We start from the raw sequence: 21,729 nt of genomic DNA, 5'->3' as shown, positions 1-21,729 counted from the left end.
GCTGATGAGAGAAAGAATGGCAGTTCAGCAGTCAAAGGTTATCTAATAATGATAATAATAATAATGTCAGATTTTTCCCAAGGAAGCCAATTTAGTTTTGAAAACTGTTCTATACCAGCGGGCCCTGCTTAACATGATAATATTATTATCTGAGTTCATGTGTTAAAGTTTACCTGCAAGACTGATCTCTTATAATAGAAGAGACATATATGACATAACTCTGCGCATGTTGCAATGGCTAACAATCTTTGGTGCTCTTGGGATGTATTCACGTCAGTTATGGTGCCTTTGGAGGTCAGATGGTGAAGTCAAAGATCATACATTTCTGGTCAAATTTCTGGTAATGTCAAGGTCGTTTGAAGTTTACCTTGTGTAATTGAACTTTGGGGGGAACCTTTGTGTTATGTAGTCACTGATGGGTGAGCTACAACATGACTATTGCCTTTCTTCATATTCAGAACTGTTGCTATATTGAATTGCATAATGCAGGCGAGACAGACCCAGAAAGAAATCTTCTTGTTGTTCGTTATCAGCTGAACAGTTTATTGAAACTCTTATTGTAGTTGGTATTAAAATGCTTTTTGATAAAAAAATGAAAGTGATTTTACATGTATTATTTCTAACCCATTCTATAAATATGTGTCATTGAAAAAAAATGAATTTATGTAATTTATATTGTCAAAAATTGAAAGTAAATGGAAAGAGAATATAAATATTTATGAATTTATAATTCTCTATTCTTTGATGGATTTTCCTCAAATTTTCACTGATACTTTTCTCATTCTTCTACTTTTATTACCACCAACTTATTGTCAGGGAGAACTTCCCTTTTAAGCAATATTTTGAATGCTTAGTGAAGAGTCTGTCTTTGTCTTTTAGGCACTTTATTAAAAATCAAAATACATGTCTATATCTTATTAATTCTCATTGTATTTACAGCCGGGATAGAGAGCTTGAACTGGTAGGATCAACGCCTTTTGAACCACTTAATCGCTATCTATGCAGTGACTCTAGGCCCCGCCCATATCTTTGTGTTGAGGTGAGAAAGAACCCAAGGGCACAGCCACCGTTCAGTCTCCTAGCCACAGATGAGCGCATTAGACAGTGCAATCTGTTCAATTGCCATGGTAACAATTCTTTTACATCACTCATTAAGAACTGAATATAATTCTGATTAAATGCATTTGGTTCATTGTTTTTTACAAATTGTACCAGTAATTTTCTTTTATTTGAATTTGATCCTAGATAGTTCATTCTAAAAATTATATCAAAATATCAAGTCATTATACCTTTTTCAAAATTTTAGAACAATGTCTTGAAATTGAATTTCAGTAAATCAAATTATATCACATAGCTCAATGATATTTCCAGTACTTGTGAAGATAAATCCATTTATGGTGGAAATAAGTTACTTTGACAAAATAGTGTGAAGTTTGAATTAATTAATACATTACTAATAGTATGAAATCCACAATGCAACTACAAACCGCAATTATTTAGAAAATGTAAAATTTATAAAAATTGAGGGGAAATGATTATGTGAATGACTGAATGTAATGTACTAAGCGGTAAAATTATATATTTTTTTGGCTAGATCTGTTGTGATACGTTTTGACATATGTATTTATACATTCAGAGCATAGCCAGTATCAATTTTACATGTTATTTTCAATGCAATTAAAACAATGCTTGCAACATTTATGAATTCATTCTCAAAATGTTTCACCAAAATATGGTATGGTTATTAACTCTGTTTCCCAAAATGTTAATTAAATATTTTAGACCTTTTCTTCCATAAGCTGAATAATGTACATATAATTAGGATGGAAAAAATCTAAATGTGCTTATAATGCAATAGAAACATTAAGCATTAGGAGTGATGTTAAGGGGAATAATCCTAGCTCTAGAAGCCAAACAAATTCTGCTTTAACATACTAACCTAAAAAGAACATTTATTTATATATTCATTGTGCTGAATAAATGCCAAAAAAAAATGAATTAACAACAACATTCTGTTTTACAATTGCCCTGAAATGACTTTTGAAAAGTGATAAAGTTTTCTTTAAACCTGAGCTCAGTCCTCTTGGACTGACAATCATTCCCATTTTTGGCATAGAAGTTAGTCATCCAGTTATGATCTTGCAAATTTATTGTTATTTTCCTATTTGTATGAATGTTAATTAGGGAAATTTGACTATTATATTTTACTGTTTGCATATCAGCATGACAAAACGCTTCCTTGAATAACTAGGCATGTTGTACCTCTAGCTTGATATTAGATTAGTAACCTTATAAACACTTCCTTGTCTGTAGTATTGCATTTTAAGTGGATGAGAGAGTTGTTGGCCTGCATTGATGCATGCCAGAGACAAACTCTAGTGTATCACTGACTATTAGTGTGTTTGTATGACCAATATGTCCCTTATGATTCCCTGAATCAATAATTCCAATAACTAGTTGTGTTCATCTGTGTAAGAGACATATGTATGGGTAAGATCATATTTTTCATGTACATATTTTTTGTAAATGATTGGGGCCCCACATTTTCTTTGAGTTGTTAAATTCATGATCAGGAAATAAACCATTCCCCAGCATTTTTAGCCTGGCAGTCATTTTAGCCCCAAAATTGGCTAATTCGAAACAAATTGCAACAGATTTTATTTCACCACAATGCATTTATGTTGAAATTTTTTCCAAGTGAAAAGTTAAAATGACTAGACTATTAAGAGCAGGGATTATATAGTACACATTGTGTGCTAAACTGTGCTTCTCAATAGTCTAAGGACAAAATGTGTCTTGTACATAAATTTGTCCATGTAAATAGGCCTACCTGTTGATAAGTTTGAGAATAATGGCTTAAATTTCACTTTTTGTACCTTTAAATATGAAAATTTATCATGTCAGAGTTGGTTCTGTAAAGGCAATCATATTTTGTCAGATGGCAATACAATTGAATTATTTTATGGAAAACATTGGAATGTCCCAGAAATGAATGACTATCATTATTTATTAGATAGGAAAATAATATAAGATAGAATTTAGTCTCTTTGTTTGTTTAAAAGTGAAATACCGGTACTAACAAACTTTATAAATGTTAAAAACTGACCTTTTACAATTTACACATGTAGAGGTAAATATCACATGGACTTTACCATATGGCCTGTTCTAAATAGCTAAGCTTTGCTGTTGGGGTATAAGAACTATTTACCAAATGTGTCAATAAACTTTGTGTTGTAAAATTTGCAGCTCTTTGGCAATTCATGTAATTTGTGGATTTGTAGTGTTTCAATTTCTTGAGCTTGTTGTCCTCCTGGGAAAACAGTCCTGTAGATTTATCATTTTACTAATTATTTTTGGAACAAGATGTTTTGTATTAATGAAAATATTAAATTCCACTGTTACGCTTATTGTCGATAGCATCAACATTTGCTGAATACACACAGGATGTAGCATTAGATTACGCATGAAGCACTCATATGTTGAAACTTTTGAAGTGGAGCACGATTTTAATCATCGATTTGTACAAAGGACTTTGGATGCACTACTTGACCTGAAGCATGAACTTTGGTGAGTTGCACGAAACTGTATAGCTATAGTGCTTTCTCTGTCAACTATGGTCTGCATTACTTGCCGACCGGCCCCATTTCTCCTCGTTCCAATACAGACACGAGTGGCAATATTGAAGGTCTCCCATCGGCTCGTTTCTCTAGTATGCAGTGGATGCTGACTCCAATATTGGATTTAGGATCTCGGAGAGCAGCCCAAAGTGTCCGTATCCAGCTCATCGTAATGCCTGAGGCTGGGACTGACTACATCCATGGGTCAGGGTTGTGGAGGGTTGGGTTGTTCTCGAGCGGCCAACGGGATGGTCGTGGTGTAAGACACCAATATGTCCGGCAGATCCTCAATGAATATGAGACAAGCAGAGAACTAACTGTTTCTTTACCCTTGAGATTTGATTTAAACACAGACTTTAACATGGAAGGAATTGGATGTGGGGATACACGCTACATTTGTATTGAGTTCACAAAAGGAGATAGACCACGTCCAAACTTTAATCTACCGATGACCAATAACCACTTTATTAATTGTCATCTTTATCGCTGTAAAAGTGAGTAAAAGAAACATTTGATTTATTTCCATCTTGAAATGATATAGACTCAGATTCCTGTAGTTTGTATCACAGATTTAGATACCAGTAGATGAAAGATGACTGTTAACTGCTTTTCATGGCCAACTTTCCATAGATGAATTGTAACTTGACAAAGAGTCAATTTATTTGAACATGCAGGTATTAACAGGCCTACTTTTGTTTTTTATTGCCTATTCAGACATATTCTGGAGGGGGGGGGGGCGGTTCAACATAGTTTTATATACCTGATGGTCCACTATCTGTTTGTCCCCAATTGTTGTTTTCAGTAGATAATTCAAAAGGCTGGTTTTCAAATTATTTCTTGATTTAGTTAATACAATAATGGACAGATATACTTGAAAGCAGATGCTGTATATTATGATTAATGGTGCCTATATAGTACACCCAGTCATTTTGGAGGAAAGAAAAATAAACTGGTATTAAACCATGATCAATTATTGTTTTTATGGTCTAATGCATATGTTTCCATTGTTATGTCCTCAAACATGGCTGCTTGTGACATCTTGTGGCTAGCCTCCCTGTAATCAAAAGATGCTATTTTTTATTCATATCAGATTCAGATCCAAGACCAACTAGAGCTCCAAGACCAAGACCGAGACCACGTCCAAATCCGAATCCCACTCCCACCTCTAACCAGGGTCCCGATAGAGGACCTCGTCCTGTCAGCAATCAGAACAGTCACCTCAAGACGGCAAGACTTACAAACTTTCGATGGAACATGCAGCCAGTAACATATCGGGATGCTATGTCGAGCGATATAAATCTCAGGGCATGGATTACCCCTTCCCCAACAACTGATTTCATCCATGGCGTCAACCTATGGAGATTGGGTATCTTTGGCAACTCATTGCAAACAGGGAAGGGACCGAAAGTTGGGTACCGTCGGCAGGTCTTGCCTCTTCGTGATGCCAATGCTCCAATGCATGCTGCAGCGCCACTTGAATTTGAAATCCCGATGCAATTTGAATTGTGGAGAGTTGGATGTAATGACATAGGGTTTCTCTGTGTTGAGTTTGCCAAGGGAGATTCTCCTGATCCAAATTTCAATTTTCCTTTACCTGGTGGAGGTGCAGTTGTTTCCTGTCAAAGAGCAACATGTCTTCAGGGTAGATCCAGTGGTTGGTACACTGCAAACTATTTTTTTTAAGTTTCTTGCAAGTGTTCAGATATAATGTAATGCACTCAAATGCATGAAATAGTGGGTGGTAAACTTATAATAGAATAAATGAAAAGCACTGCAATCTGTAATGATCGTACAATTTGTTGTGTCACATGCACAGTTGTGAACTTTTTTTTTCAATGATGGCAGGTTTCATTCAAGGTTTTTGATATCAATCATAAATTACAAATTGCAGGTCTGCTTCTTTCAACAAACAACCCTTATTTAAGAAAGTAAGAATTGATCATAAATCATTTGCAAGTTTGCAATTGATTTTTTTGGGGGGTTGATTGATAATAAGTTGCAGCAATTAACCCATAGAATTAAGCTCCAGCTGCTTAAAGTGTGCAGTAACGTTGGTTTCTTGTATGATATTCAAGTCTTAAAAAAGACTGAATACCATTGAAAATCAAGATAAGTAAAGACCATTGATATGTTATAACCACACCCTTCCAAAAATAATTGTAGATTTCCTAGAGCATGTTATTGAATTATTTAGAGAATGAGTCCTCATTGAAGTATCACATTATTGCCTTGTGTACACTGTGTTTCACATGTGTTAAAGTGTGTGTAAATTATTTGTTGGTATACATAGAGTTTTGAATATGATTTGCACTAAGTTTAAGATGAACTCCACCCAAACAACAAGATGATTTGAATAGGTGAGAATCTGTATGAATGAGAAACTTGTAAACAATGATAGAAATCTAATAGTGAGTTGAAAAGCAGGTCTGGATGGTATCCCAAGTTGTGTGGGAAGGAGCTCATCGATCTCTGACCTGAACAAGCAAGAAGAAAAAATTAAACAGTCGTCTTGGTTGGGGCCGCTTTCCTGTCAAAAAATATTGGACAAGCAATTAAAATAATGAAGAATAAGAAGGGGGGGGGGGGCACATGGCTCTTTAACACCCCCTGTTGCACTTCTTATCGGCTGTCATTTCCATATCATTCATTTCATGCTATACACTGTTTTTTTTAATGAATATAAGCAAAACTGTTGAATTTAATGATGTCATATTTTACTTCAGATCTGTATGAAATTTTAAGCATTCTCCTTTTTTTTACCTTTCTCTGTCAATTCAAATCACCTTGTTGCTGGGGAAATCCTGATCTCACATACAAAGTACAGAGTGATACATATTTAGCAGTGTTGGATTTATTGAAGTTTGTGTCAACTCCCATTGTATTCATAGTTTAACCATAGTGTAGACATTTATTTTGTGATGTATATATTGCCACTATGTGTCAGATATTGAGCTATATGTTTATCCCATATTCATAGAATTACCATTGTCTAGTTTCAGTTCATATGGTTGACCATATCATCTCTTCATAGTTCACATACTGAACATATCCATCATTTACCATGTAGTATATATACTAATCAAATTATTTATTAAGCCTTGTATTAACAGAATTAGTAGTATCAAATTTCAGGGAAAAACAGTCTGCATGGTGTGATATGTTGAACTATTTTTTAATGAAACTAATATTTTCATGGTTTCTTTTTCTTTCCCAGCTCGATCCCCACCTCCATTTTTTTCAGTTTTTTTCATTACTTGTGACATCTTCATCTGTCAGATTTTCACATTTGTCTTTCCCATTGCTATGTTTTAACCCTTTTATGCTTAAACCACAGTCATTTTGTACCAATGTGATATTTGCTTTCTGACATTTTCTCGCATTTTTAACACCAGTCTAAGCTCTGAAATAATATGTGGTGCATAAGCACTTAAATGCAGGATGGAAATGAGACGCAGATGTACTGTTTTCACCGTGACAGAAATCTACACATTTTATGAAAATGTGTACAATGTTAGCCAAGTTTACTCTTCATTATCAACATACAGCATTAATTTTTGAAAGGAATTCAACTATACCACTGCTTCATGTTCGGTGTAGACACTTTCATTATGATTACTGCATTCACATATTTATGATCATCATGATTCCCCAAAATCAAATAAAGTATGTAATATGGATGCATAGTACCGTACATCAACATAGGGACAAAGTCCTTAAAAATGTTGGCCAAACAAAAATTAGATGCTCCTGGTAGGCCCTACATTGGCTGCTAAGGTTTTGTTTATCTCAACAGAAATTAATGAATGATTTTCTTTTGTTTTCTATGGTACTACAGCTGTTTCTGTTAATGTCGCCAACTACAGAAGTATGCGCGCTAGCTACGGTGTAGAAAGTGCACCCGGTGAAAGGGCTGTTCCTATAAGGGTTAATTTGATGGTAACCCCTGGTGATTCAACGAAAACAATTACTGGGAATCGATTGTGGAAGGTGTCCGCTTTCGGAAGTGCATCTCCTGACGGCAGTGGTTCAAGGCAAGCTTAAGTCACTGCGTTTCATAATTATTGTTCCCAAACTACTTTGATCAAAAATCATATGCGACTTGTGTCACTATAAAGTATTTGAACGTCATGAATAATTCCTTTTTGCATTATAGAACATTGTAGATACATATATGTATAACTCTTGGGGACCATGCAATCATCCAGAGTTTGGACCTAGGGCAACTTATCTTGAATTTTACAATAGCACTTTGGGGGGAATTACTCCAAATACCATATTTCATTCACAAAAGGTAGTATTTATATGATTCTTTTAATCCGTAAGTGCAAATCGACTGATGGGGAATTTAGTGTAAAGGAAATTTGAACAACATTTTCCACTCTGTGTTTGCCCATTTCTTTATATTAAAGTGTAAGAGGCATTCTGTAGATATACATATGTAGAAAAAAAATTGAGGGGGAACCTAATGTCCTCAGAATGGGCATGTACTTGTCTTCATTATTGCCATAGTTTGGGGAGTTTCTCAAAAATAATGCATATTACCTAAAAGGAATGTTCTTTTATATGCTTACAGTTTAAATCAATTTTTCATTTGATGCTGATATGTTTGTTGTAAGCAATTTTGAAAAATAATTTTGTTCCTCATTTGAATCTCTGTATATTTTTACTGGCAGGCTGAAGGATCAAAGCAAAAATCTGCAGCAAATCTTGTATTTCCCTTTTATTTCTGTTCAATAAATATTTTTAGGAGAAGCGAAATACCAAATATCCTGGATTCAGAATCCCAGCGTGTTTCCATGCGACCAAGTCAGGAGATGACATTGAGTGGAGATGTAGGGCTGCCTTTAGCTGAACATGTGGGTTGCAGACCTGGCTATGAGTACCTCTGCCTAGAATTTGCTCGTGGAGATAATCCCACCATGACATTTTCCATGAATTCCAATGTCATGTGCCGACAAATGGACTGCCAACCTGTTGGAGGTAAGATTCTTGTTTCTGACAGGAGAATGGAGGAAATCTGAACTTTGTAGAGATAATCAGTAAAACACACTAGTAATGCATGATGTATTGTGTACGTAACTCCCAGAATTTTTGTCTCGCACACCAGAGGTGAAGGTGTGATAGAATCAGGGATCCAAATGTCATCCATCCGCAAGGGCGCCGGAAGCGGGGGCAGGAGGGGCACTTGCCCCCCAATGTGCCCCTAAAAGTAGAAAAATTATTAATTATGTAAGGACGAAAGTAAACGAAGGTACTTTTCTGCCTGAAAGTTGTGATTTCCATTGTCAAATATAAAAAAAAATTGCGGCTTTTTTCGCCCCCGATGGGTCAATTACATATCATAGTAAGCCTTGCGTCTTTTGACGAACATGTTCCTCTGTGAAACATACCTTTGATAAGCCCCCTTTCCATCTTATTACAGTGTGATAACGTTTAACCTTTTAATAAATACATTTCAGACTAAAACTGAATGGCAAATTGAAAGTGGTTCACCAATGCATGCTGGCTGTGTCGGCTAACAAACGTGCGGTCGCCCAGAAACGCTCAGACCGGACCCGATATCACTAACACACGTGAACGCTAGTTACTCGAGCAACATATGAAATCTATGTCATAGCTGTCAGGCCCAGAAACCATAACATCTTGTCTTTTAACGTTTTTTTTGCACTTTATAGTTCCAGACAAGTTCTTTTCACAGGTTCATCATCTCTGAACGTCCATCCCAATCCACTTTCTTCCACAACAAGTTCTTGCATTCAAGAGGGCACTTGTATTTTTTCTATCAGATATTTTGACACATATTTTGGTATCATGGCCCAGCCTTTCTGTTCTTAAGTTACCTTCTATTGTCTCCACACTCCATGTTTCTGAGCCATAGGCCTATATATACCTTCTAACTTATGTAAAGTTTATTGGTTGGCTAAGTGGTTCTAAACAAACCAGCATAATACATAGATATATATATTAAAGTAGTAAATCACAAAATCGCGTGAGATATATGATGTTCCCTTTGATTCTTAATAATTCTCCAGATACTTCGAGGAGGCCTAATACTGGTAACACCGGTAGTACTGGCCACACCGGTAACACTGGTAGTTCTGGTAACACTGGGAATGCTGCTGATACAGCCAGATGGCAGCGGATGGGCGCCAATTTACAGGGGCTTGGAAGTGACACCATTGGTGCTTCACTGGAGATACATCCTCATGACACTACTTCAAGGATCACTGGAAGTGACCTGTGGAGGGTGGGAGCTTTTGGAAGTTCAAATAGAGAAGGCACTGGAAGCAGGTCAGCTCATGACAGTTTACGTTATATATTTTTACCATCACACATGCAGGAGTGAAAAATCCCTTTTGAAGTTTGAAAATAGGGTCTTAAATGTATTTTTTACTTTAAAGTTGCCTACATTCCTTTCTGGGGCTAGGCTTCCCTTTCTAAATGAAAGTGATTTTGATCAGTCTGAATGATAATACTCCTCCACCAAAAGTATTCACACTGGATTAAAAATTTACTCACTCTAACCTAATGTGATTGGCATGGGGCAATCATTAAAAGTAAAGAGTATTACCCCATATCCCCTGATAATACCCTTTGTAATTTTCTGAGTATGGTTTTGCTTACTCACAAATCTTTACTGAAATGGAAGCCTTTGTTATAATTTAATAAGTTCTCTCGAGATTTCATACTATTAGGTAAAGCATTTCCTTTAATATGCCTCTTAAATATGATAAAGAAACTGTATATTTCTTGCCTGCTTTTTAAATTTTTAAACTGTCACCATAGCTTATATGAGAATATGGATCTATTTCATGAATTTTGGATGTGACGGAAAACGAGTATCATTATTCATTTTCCATTGTTTCAGATCACATAATCAAGGTCAAGTGTAATTTAGGGTCAATGAAATTTGATTATGTGCAATCAACTTTGAAATCTTAACCAAGGTTAAAGTTTTTGAATTGTCACCATAACTTTGAAAGTATAAGGACCAATTTCATTAGACTTAAACATAGGGGTAATAAAGTATCACTGATAAACTTGCGCATGAGCTCTTGAACACATGACCAAGGGCAAGGAACATCTAGGGTCAATGAACTTTGACCATTTGTGACTTTTGACCATGTTGTATCAACAAATATGATTATGAATTTACAAGATGATTTTTTATTGCATCAAACTTACATAATAGCGGTTTATTGAAAAAAAATTGATAAATGAAATTCAAGGTCACAAGGTGAAAGTCAAAGGTCAATTTGGGTTAATAAAATGATATCAACTTTAGATTTTATTTTTTTTTCAAGATAATATTGAAAATTTTAAATTTATTTTATGTTAAACTTGAATATTATGAAAAGAGATATCAGAAATATTTTCAGATTACTGCGTCATGTTCAAAGCTTATTTCAGATCAATTAACTTTGATTAATATATTAATATTCTTTCATTATTTTAATAGTACCTCATCAAATTACATGAAACTTATAATTATATGGAACTTTTATTTGATATAACTTATGTATTTATAAAAAGAATAACAATTTTCTCAGTCAATGGTAACGGTCAGTGAACTTGTTATTTTTTCAAAGTCAGCACTGCTGCTATATTGATTCGTGCAATGCAGGGGAGACTGCGAATTGCGTTCCACTTTTTATTCTTATCTATCAATGGATTTTGTTTGATTGGTATTATAGAAAAGGTCAAATACGAAACATCCTTGATGACCGAGCCATGAGGACGTCTATGGTACCTCGTCGTCCAATTACTCTGTCTGGGGATATTGGTACTCCCTTGAGTAGAAGATTGGGCTGTCTCCGTGGCTATGAGTACCTGTGCCTTGAATTTGATAAAGGGGATAGACCTTCTATGCCATTTAACATGGAATCAGGCATCATGTGCCAAGAAATGCCAAGTATAAACTGTGACACTTCAGACACAGGTAAGATAGTAATTATGCAATCTAATTTCACTTTTCACAATATTCACAAATTTTGAGTTGTATTTGAAGTTGATTACTCTCTTGAAGCTTGTTAATGAAAATTGAAGAATTAAGGTTTCATTAAAGTCATTCAAACAAATTTCAACTTTCTTGTTACATTTTAAGAGAGAGCACAGCAACAAACTTCAAAATACCTCCAGTTGCTGTCAGAAAAATGGTACCAAGGATTTGGCCAGATCAACATCAAAATTATTTTTACAAATCTAAACTACCCTCTTGATTGTAGTCAGAATTTTTAAGCAGTCTTTGAGCTGATTGTTTGTGGTACCTGATGATTCTGAAAAAAATGTGATTTGACCTCTGTGAAACAGAGAAAGAAGAAATGAATTTTTCTGATCTGTATTATTCATATTAAATTAGATTTGTTTACTTTGTTTTGCTACTATGTTTTCTTAATAACTGTATTTTGCCTTTTGTGAAATTTGTCATGTATGTTGATTACTTTGTAAGCAGTAATTAAAAGAAACGTTAAAAAAACCCAAACTTTGAATTTAGTGCATTTTTTTACATTATATTGTATATATGGTCCTCACGTTCAAAATTGTCCTCTTATCAAAACATGTTGCCCATGAATAGCAAAATGAATTCCTGTGCATAACTCTCTGCCTGTATCTAAGAAAAATCATACACCAGCGTCAGAAATTGCATATGAATTTGAACAAAGAAATGATCATGATATACACTAAGTAAAATGATAACAGCAAGCGCTGCCTTTTCAAATTTGTTTTGACACTGTTGGATGAGCTGTTTTGGCAAAATATGTCATTTTACATGTTTAGCCAGTAAATTTTTCCTGTGATGATTCTGGCTTTTTTTTCAAAATTCGGTGGCAATTTTTCTTACTATAATTTCTCACAACTTTGGATATTGGACGAAATTTGACGTTCTGTTGAGGCATTGGCAATTATTGCAGAGTCAGTCTATGGAGTCTACAATTTGATTAAAATACTGTTTAGTAAAGAGAAAGTACTCTGTGGTGTACTTTCACATCAGATCTCAACTGGGGTTTCCTCTAGATCTAGTTTTAGGATTAGGCTAGGTATGAAGTTAATCTTTTGTTTGTTTGTTTGTTTGTCTGCTTGAAATTTATTTCTGCGTTCCACATGTTCAACATAATACAACATAATCAATTATTACATAGATTTTACATATATATACATTTTAGACACACGTATCATTTACAATCTCTTTCTGAAGATAAGAAAAAGTATATGAAAAATATTATTTAACTAAATTTCAGAACGCAGGTGACCCTCGTCATGAGCGACCTGCTTGATGTTGACGACGGCCTCAAATTTTCAAATCATTAGCCATCTTAGTTGAAAGTGATGTATCTAAGCGCAACTCATTCCCAGGCCTGCATGATTCACAAAGGTGGTTTTGAATCTATGGTTTTAAACAATGGTGTTTCATGCAGTTTCTATTCAATGCGTAATAGAAAGCATCCAATAATGAACAATTGAATAATGCACAACATTATAACCCAGCTGTTGTGTAAGTTTACCAGCCCCGAAAGTGCACTAAAAAAAAATGGGTTAATTAATGCTGGATAAAGCATTCATAAACCGTAGTTTCAAACCATAGTTTACATGTAATTCACTGTATTCTAGCCGTTTTGGTCTCAATAGCAGAGTGAGACTATAGGCGGCGCTTTTGCGACGACGGTGGCGGCATCAACACCAAATCTTAACCAAAGGTGAAGTTTTTGAAATGACAGCATAACTTAGAAAGTATATGGAACTAGTTCATGAAACTTGGCCATAAGGTTAATCAAGTATTACTGAACATCCTGCCTTAGTTTCATGTCACATGACCAAGGTCAAAGGTGATTTAGGGTCAATGAACTTAGACCATTTTGGGGAATGAACATCAAAATCTTAACCTACGGTTTATGTTTCTGAAATGTCATCATAACTTGCATAGCAGAGTGAGACTATAGGCGGCGCTTTTCCGACGACAGCGGCGGCGTCAACACCAAATCTTAACCTAAGGTTAAGTTTTTGAAATGACAGCATAACTTACAAAGTATATGGACCTAGTTCATGAAACTTGGACATAAGGTTAATCAAGTATTACTGAATATCCTGCGTGAGCTTCACGTCACATGACCAAGGTCAAAGGTCATTTAGGGTCAATGAACTTTGGCCAAATTGGGGGTATTTGTTGAATTATCATCATAACTTTGAAAGTATATCGGTCTAGTTCATAAGACTTGGATATAAGAGTAATCAAGTACCACTGAACATCCTGTGCGAGTTTCAGGTTGTATGATCAAAGTCAAAGGTCATTTAAGGTCATTGAACTTTGGCCATTTTAGAGGTAATTATTAGATTGCTGTCATAACTTTCAAAGTTTATAGATATAGTGTATGAAATGTGGATATAGGGGTAATCAAGTATCACTGACAAGTTTTAGGTCACATGGTCAAATGTCAATGACCGTAGTATTGTATCATTATATGAATGGTGTTTTTTGTGAATATTTTTTTATATTAGTTTTCAAAGTCAGCACTGCTGCTATATTGAAGAAAAAAAGGCTAAAAAAACAGCATGTTGCTCCACAGTCTGACAATGCATCACCTATTGGTGTAGTTCTATGAGACGTCTTCTTTCTCTCACATCTCGTGGATGAACAAAGCTTGCCTTGCGAATCACTGAATGGGAATTCCCACATCCCTGTATCTATGTTGCACTCAATGTGTGTTTCTTTCGGTGCCGTTCTCATGCATGCAGCCACGCGTTGCTTAAAGAACTTGTCAGGGGAAAGATTATTTTATGAGAAAGTTTTGTCAGGGATTTTCACTTTCACTGATGACTTATTTCCCCTCGAAGGATTTGCAGGAGTTTGTAAACAATAATGAAAATCACTCCCATTTTGTTTCATGAAATGCTGTCCAGAATACCACTTCAAGATGTCACTTCGGAGTGGTCAATCAACCCTGACAATATCTAGATGCCACTTATTGAATTTACACTTTCATCATGTCAATACATATACCTCAGGATTTGGGTACATGCAAGCAATTGAAAAAAAGAACTTTAGATTGTTATTTGTATCAATATTATTATGAAGGTAGCAGTAGAAGTAGCAGTAATAGTACTAAAAACACTACTAGTAATATTAATAGTAGTAGGAGTAGTAGTAGTAGTGGTAGTAGTAGTAGTCGTAGTAGCAGTAGTAGTAGTAGTAGTAGTAGTAGTAGTAGTAGTAGTAGTAGTAGTAGTAGAAGTAGTAGTAGTAGTAATTGCAGTAGTAGTGGTTGTGTAGTCTTTATTTTATAGTATATGATTTATTAGTAGTAGTATTGTGGTTATTATTTTTCTATTATATATGTTCATTAGCTATATTCATCATATTTTGAGAAGAAATTTTGATTTTCAGGTGGATGGTCAGGGAAGGAGTGCAACCAAAGAGGATACTGAAACAGGTGGAGGAGAGTAGAATTGAAAGAGAGAGAGGAGAGGTGGGGGGGGGGGGTAAGCCAATAAGGATATAGATGGTGGAACTTAAGGGCAAGATAATGAATTCACCCATATTTTGTGTGTAGACCAGCTTTAAAACTGAGATGATTAATATTACTGATATTATTACTGTTCATCTTATTGTTTTTATTATTTTTATTTTTATTATTATCATCATCATCTTCATATCCATCATCATTATCATTATTTTATTATTATCTACCTAATAACTTTGCAAAGGGGTAGTCAACACTAGTGAGAAACCCAGGGAGAAAAATAGGTTTAATTTCATCAACAATTGATCAAATCTTCATATATGTTCGGGAAGGGGGGGGGTGTTAATAATGGGAGAGGATACAAAATATTCCTCAAGGTATGTATAATTGTTATTATAATCAAGAACATATAAAAGCTATAGGATAAGGAAGGTCACAATCATTCTATCATTAATATCATTGCTATCATTCTGATTTCCCTTGTGCCCCTATATACCCATAGGACATGAAGTGGAATCTGGAACTGTTGCTAGGTGGTCTCAAATCGCCCCTGGTTACAGAAGGAATCGTAACCGGGTCACTGCCACAGTAGACGTAACCCCTCATCCTGATACAGACTTAATCCATGGCAATAATCTGTGGAGGGTTGGAGTCTTTGGTAGTGAGCGTTCAGACGGATCTGGACGAAGGTAATGGTTTATTGCAACTTAGTTCTGCTTGTACAACTGTACCGGTACCCCAAAACATGTTTGTGAAACAATGAATTTCTTGAGTTTTCAGTTAATGCTTGTTTTTTTTTGTGAATGAATGTTGACTTAAGAACATTAATAGCACTAGCGTTGACTTTTTATTTTAGGAACATTTCCAGATTGAGAAAGTATAAATCTGATACCTGAAAATGGTATAGACATATGAGCAGAAGTTGCAACGTGACAATATGAATGGCTCGTGGTGTAATATCAATAAAGGAAAGCTATTTAAACTTAATATATGAACATGAAATTCTCTTTTATCTTCTCAGTTTTGAATGATCTTTGAAGGTTTCATTGGTTGTACAAATTATGTTAAAGAGAGATGGAAATGTAAGGTGAAAAAAATATGAATAAGAGAGAGAGAATCGTTCTAGATGGGGAAATAGCTGAAGTCCTAAAATGATTGTAAATCGATAAAGGAGCAGTGAATGGGTTGAAAATTATCAACAGCAACGCGTAAATGTAATTTCTGAACGTTTCCATGGTGAAGAAGAAGAGTGTAAAGGGTATATGTCATGAGAAGTTGCTACATTTTGGGCAGCTTGACTGTCACTCATTAGGAAGTTTTCTTTGTTAATGAAAACTATTGATCGGCAACACTGTTCTATTCATAATTTTAGATGGCACCAGAGTATTCATTAGCATGTAGTAAGTAACTATAAAATGTTAGCAAACTTAAAAAGGGGCAATTCTGTTGGCAATATTGTGAAAGTTCTGACTCTCATGATGCATTCACAGGAATGGAGAAGTCCGAGACATCCTCGATTACTCTGGGCGTGGCCGAACCCTTCAGCCTCCGAGAGGAAGCAATCAAAACATCATCGAGCTCTCTGGTTCTTTCAATTTCCCTGATGGATGCACAAGAGGATACCGCTATTTGTGTATAGAGTTTGATAAATCAGAGAATCCCAGCATGGATTTTTCCATGAGTCGGCCAGATCCAGGCTGTATGGAACAGCAATGTGATGGTAAGTTCAACCTTTCCCTCAATAATCTGCACATTTAATTTTTTCTTTAAAAGAAGAAAGGAATAAGTAAGTACCTCCCTTGATTTTTAAAATTATTTAAGGGGGCTTGTTATACTCTTTTGATAGAAACTGGCCACTTTGGTGAGACAGTATTGTACTCAACTTCCCCCAGCCCCCCCCCATAAAAAAATCTTTCCTTAGAATCTTCTTGTTGAGATTCAGAAAAAATGGACCACATATAATTATCATTTTAATTCATATTTGACAGCAAAAAAAAGTTTGTAAAGTAGCCTTAAAAATAAATACACTGAAGGTTTTCAACATGCACTCATTGGAGTAATATTGCATGAATAACTAGAATGGTAGAGCAAAAGAATCCTATTATATATTGTTTCGGTCTAGTGTACTTGCCATTCATGTGATTTTCCTATGATGAGTGCATGTCCGAAAGCTTCAGTATGTCCGTCTCTTAAGGCTATTTTACAATTTTGCAGTACCAAACACTTATTTATATAAAAAACAGGTCATCATTTTGCATCTATTTGAATAAAAGTATCTTAACTTTAATTGCAAGAAGGGTTAATAATTGTGGAATGGAAAAAGTGTATGCATTGCGACTGACAAGAATCTTTCTGTTCACAAAAGATACCTGACCAATGGGACTGACGAAAAAAATTTTGTCCACAAAAGATAGCTGAATTGGATTACTAAAAGAAGCCTATTTACTTGAAACTTCTCTGTGAAAGTGATTTTTGCAGGTTATTACATTTGCAAAGGTATTTCAATTTTATGGATCTATCAAAATGTGTAGTGGGTTTCATTTTACACCATGTATCTATCGTGGGCTATTGTTGGTCCTGAAAAGGTGGACGGTGAAACCCACACACATCTTCTTTGCCATGAAAACCTTTTGAAGTTGGATCAATTAAAAAGTAAGTTATTCATTGGCTATGACTTTCTTGTAAATGAGGATTATTTTGAAAAAGGCCATACATTTTAAACGAATAACAATTCTGTATATTGTTAATGACTTGTCCTACACATTTGATCAAATACAGGACCCAGGGTAGATCCAGGGGGTTCTGGTACAAGTGGTGGTAGCGGTGGTAGCCATACTGGTAGTAGTGGTGGAAGCCATGGAGATACATCAGTTGAAATCACTGGCCTGTCATGGGCACCAGTGAGGAGTCGTGGAAGTAATTTCTTTGACTCTGCGGAAGCTACCGTCAACCTGAACTTTGAACCAGGCCCGACATTCGAAGGTTCAAATCTGTGGAGGATGGGAGTTTTCGCAAGTCCTGATTCTGAGGGCCAGACAGATCGACAAGATGAAACCGAGCAGATCCTCAGTAGTGCAGACAGATCAAGGACCATTCAACAGAGAAGGGGAAATACATTCCAAATAAGCAATCCTCGGTAAGAATTAGCGCTGTAATTCATCCAGTTAGGTCTGCTTTACTTTATCCAAAGACTAAGACATAGCCAAAAACCCACGACCCTTTGCTTAAAAGGCAAGGGACAGAACCACTACACAGTGCCACTTCCTTGTTTCTTAGGGTGTTTTTCCAAGACCAGGTTTTTCTTGAGGCTTCCTTGAAATAGGATATATCACCAAAAGAATAATTTGATAAAATATTTAATAAGTTTTAATTTATTAAAATTCAGGGACATCACTTGGACAGTAGCAAGAAAATAAAACATGGGAAAGGGGCACTTTTTAAGGGTAGGTATAGAATGCAAAAAAAAAAAATTAAAAAACCCTAATTCATAATAGTCTAATATGCAAAAAGCTATATAATTTGCATCGACTGTGGGACATATGTAACGAGACCCATGAAAGGAAATCACTACCTTGATAAAAACCTGATAAAAAGTCCAAATTCGAACTGAGATCCCTATAACCCCACATTTCAAACCTGAACCAAAATCCCCAATGAAGGGTAAACAGTGCTTGTATGAAAATCACAATTATTCATAATGAAATTTCTGTTTATGTTGCTTTTTTTCAGGATGATTCTCGAGGATAGTGTCCACTTTTTGATTTGATGCCCATTGTAGGCTTATTGAGAATTCAGGCCCTATGCACCCATTAATTTTTCTATATGATTATAATTTACAAATATTTAAAAGAGGGGGCCCTTTGCAACATAGACAAATATCAAACATGGTGACATATTCAAATAGAAACAAGAATAGCACATAAATACAAATATAACTGCTTATGTACATCAGTTCATAGAATAAACATGTTAATATGTTAGCTGTGTGCGCTATGAACACCTAGCTTAGCCGGGTAATATAGGAGCGCCTTGAGCACCTAACAAGGTGGATATGTGTGCAATATAAATACCCTACATTATTATTATTATTATTAATATGGGGGAAAAAGGTATGTTACCGTACAAATTAAGTCCCTTTTACATCTCAGCTGTCATTTGCCATTTTTTCTACTGTTTAAATTGTTTAATGTTTTCTATGAATGGCAGCCATTCAAAAAATTCAGACGAGTGTTATTAGTATGAGACAAAAATTAATTCTGGTGGAAAGTGAGGGTAGCACTGACATCTTCCAAAAAAGAGTATTAGACTTACAACAACATATGAAGAAAAATGCTAAAATTTTAGATATTAACATTTTTTTTCTTATGCATTTTATGCTAAAATTGTATGATTGCCTTTACTCTGCAGTGTGAATATCTCTGATGCTGGATGTGAAGGAAAGATCTACTTATGTTTTGAGTTTGGCCAGGCCAGGAATCCCAACCCGTCCTTCAGCATATCAGGCCCGCATGGTAATGGACAGACAAGGATATCATGTAAAAGGCAGACTTGTAGAATAAGTAAGTTTATGATGTTGATGGGACTTCTCCAGATACCTTTTCTTAACACTCAGCATTGAAACTGATGTATCCTTAAATGACAGTCTAGAACATCTTGTCGTGCATAGATAATTGACCATCGATTTCTGTAGTTATTTTCATTCATTGAAATGTATTCATGATATTTAATGAATATTATATTGATTAAATATTTACAAATTTAAAGAAAAGAAACTAAAAATAATGTGTTTTTTAAATCAAACTCTGAAGAAATGTAAAGAAAAAAGAAGGTACCAGTTAACCCTACAGGGCTCCGCTGCTTCGCGGCGAAGCCCTACGCTCAACTATTGACAGCACCGCAAACCGTCAGTTTGGTTCGCTTATTTTGGACATAATGCTTTGAAAGTTAAAAATTTCTACTCATATATACTCACGAACTTCCTGGACAACCAGCAAACCCTGTAGAATCCTGATTTGAAAATTATTTTGAGAAAAAAACGTGATTATCCAGTGCTGTCAAAATGTTCCCATGTTGTAGCAGCCATCTTGGAAAGTCGAAAATAGACTGCGCATGCGCGTTGTCGGCGCAGCAAACATGAATATTCAGGCTTTCAGAGAGATTAATGAATATGCATGAAGACGAGTCTGTACTGGCATGGTACATCTCGCAAAGACGTTGCCCAGCAGGTTCATAACCAAGCTCCTTTTGTAGCCATCCCCAAATTTCAGTGACCTTTGAAATGCTCCTGTATTAAGTAAAAGGGTCAAAGAATAGATCAAGATCAACTGTTTTGAGGAGTATTAGGTAATTATGCAAACTATGTTAGGAATGATGGTGAATATTAAGAAATTTCACTAATGTATTAAACATTTCATGCCTTGTGATGTCAAAGCAGTATTCACATCATTTATTTTACAAAATCAAGAAATTAAAGAAAATATTAAGCATGTATACAGATGGAGTTTTAAAAAAATGTTCATGCTTGTTACAGTGCCTCTCAAACTTTCTATGAGTGGCATACCCACAAATAAAAGTATAATCATTTTTATTTGGTGCTAGAGGTAACACCTGGATTCATTTTTTTCTTTGTTACAGTGGAATTGAACTGTAATATTGTAAGTTTACCACTGTGTCATTTAACTCTCTCTTATCTAGTAGTTATCCAGGTACACCATTTTACTATCTTACTTTCCATATTAAAGAACATGTATGCTTACTGTGTGTAGATGATAGCCTTTGGGGCTTTGTCCTGGTCCCTCTTTAGGATTTCAAGATAATCCTTCAGATATTCTCTGAAGTCAGTGGATGTCGTTCTTTGCAAGGATAGGTGGATATTTGGCCTGGTGGTATAAACATAAAGAACAATTGACTGATGCCCATGCAACAGTGTTTTTCACTTTTGTTCTCAATAAGAAACCACATAATTACAATTTTTTTTTTTTCAAATGCTCCTTAAAATCAATATTATTTTAAATTCACAAGTTTATTTTATTATTTTGGTCAAAATCTCAGTGGAAATTTTAATAGGCAATAAGTTAATAGGCAAAAAAAAAAGAATTCCTTTGAAAATGCAACAAAAGTTAAATGGGTATATCATTAGCTTTTTTATCCTATTATCATCATATAATGATGTTTTTTGTAGCATGCGAAATGCTTGAAGGTATCTTGTTGCATCGAGATGGTCTTTGATTTTACTCATCGATGTTTGGGGATTCTCTGGTTGCACATCATCCTCTGGATCTTGGATCTCTGGAGGCTGTTGGCTGGATCTGCATGGCGAAGCGAAAGTCGCTGGCCTCTTTGCACATGGTGTGCCATGTGGGGAAGAAAATGTGCGTTTTGTTCTGTCCCTTTTATTTGGGGCGTTCTTATTTCGTATGGTATTTTGCACCAGTTTTCTCTTGCATTCTTCGCAAATGAAGCTGTACAGTATGCCCTCCCTCTGGAAGACCCTGCTGATTGTCCTTGGGCTGGTGATTTTGACAAGTTGTATTTTTCTGTAGCCCGTACGGTTCTTCACGAAATAAGCCGAACAAATAGAGCACTGCTGCTGATTGCTCATGCTCGCCATTTTGTTCTTGCAAGGTGATATTACCACCGGCGTAAATCCGTTTTGA

The 21,729-nt window shown here is 35.4% G+C and overlaps 2 protein-coding genes across 2 annotated transcripts in view; both read left to right on the top strand.

Annotated features, from left to right (window-relative positions):
* The window catches only part of LOC121412036, a 69,644-nt gene that overhangs the window by 38,093 nt on the left and 9,822 nt on the right, over window positions 1-21,729 (top strand). The window contains exons 13-21 of the mRNA XM_041604947.1: window positions 940-1,127; window positions 7,453-7,648; window positions 8,365-8,597; window positions 9,650-9,908; window positions 11,312-11,556; window positions 15,576-15,762; window positions 16,564-16,793; window positions 17,852-18,209; window positions 19,481-19,632. Coding sequence (XP_041460881.1) covers window positions 940-1,127; window positions 7,453-7,648; window positions 8,365-8,597; window positions 9,650-9,908; window positions 11,312-11,556; window positions 15,576-15,762; window positions 16,564-16,793; window positions 17,852-18,209; window positions 19,481-19,632 — 2,048 coding nt within the window. The remainder of the gene's footprint in view (window positions 1-939; window positions 1,128-7,452; window positions 7,649-8,364; window positions 8,598-9,649; window positions 9,909-11,311; window positions 11,557-15,575; window positions 15,763-16,563; window positions 16,794-17,851; window positions 18,210-19,480; window positions 19,633-21,729) is intronic.
* LOC121411135 lies at window positions 3,534-5,501 on the top strand. The gene is made up of 2 exons (XM_041603667.1): window positions 3,534-4,111; window positions 4,708-5,501. The coding sequence occupies exons 1-2, from the start codon at window positions 3,712-3,714 to the stop codon at window positions 5,298-5,300; spliced, it is 993 nt and encodes a 330-aa protein (XP_041459601.1). The 5' UTR covers window positions 3,534-3,711; the 3' UTR covers window positions 5,301-5,501.

This window comes from Lytechinus variegatus, chromosome 3 (assembly GCF_018143015.1).
Source record: "Lytechinus variegatus isolate NC3 chromosome 3, Lvar_3.0, whole genome shotgun sequence".
In the NCBI taxonomy this organism is placed as follows: Eukaryota; Metazoa; Echinodermata; class Echinoidea; order Temnopleuroida; family Toxopneustidae; genus Lytechinus; species Lytechinus variegatus.
Note: the sequence above shows the minus strand (reverse complement) of the source record. Positions and strands in the feature narration are given on the sequence as shown.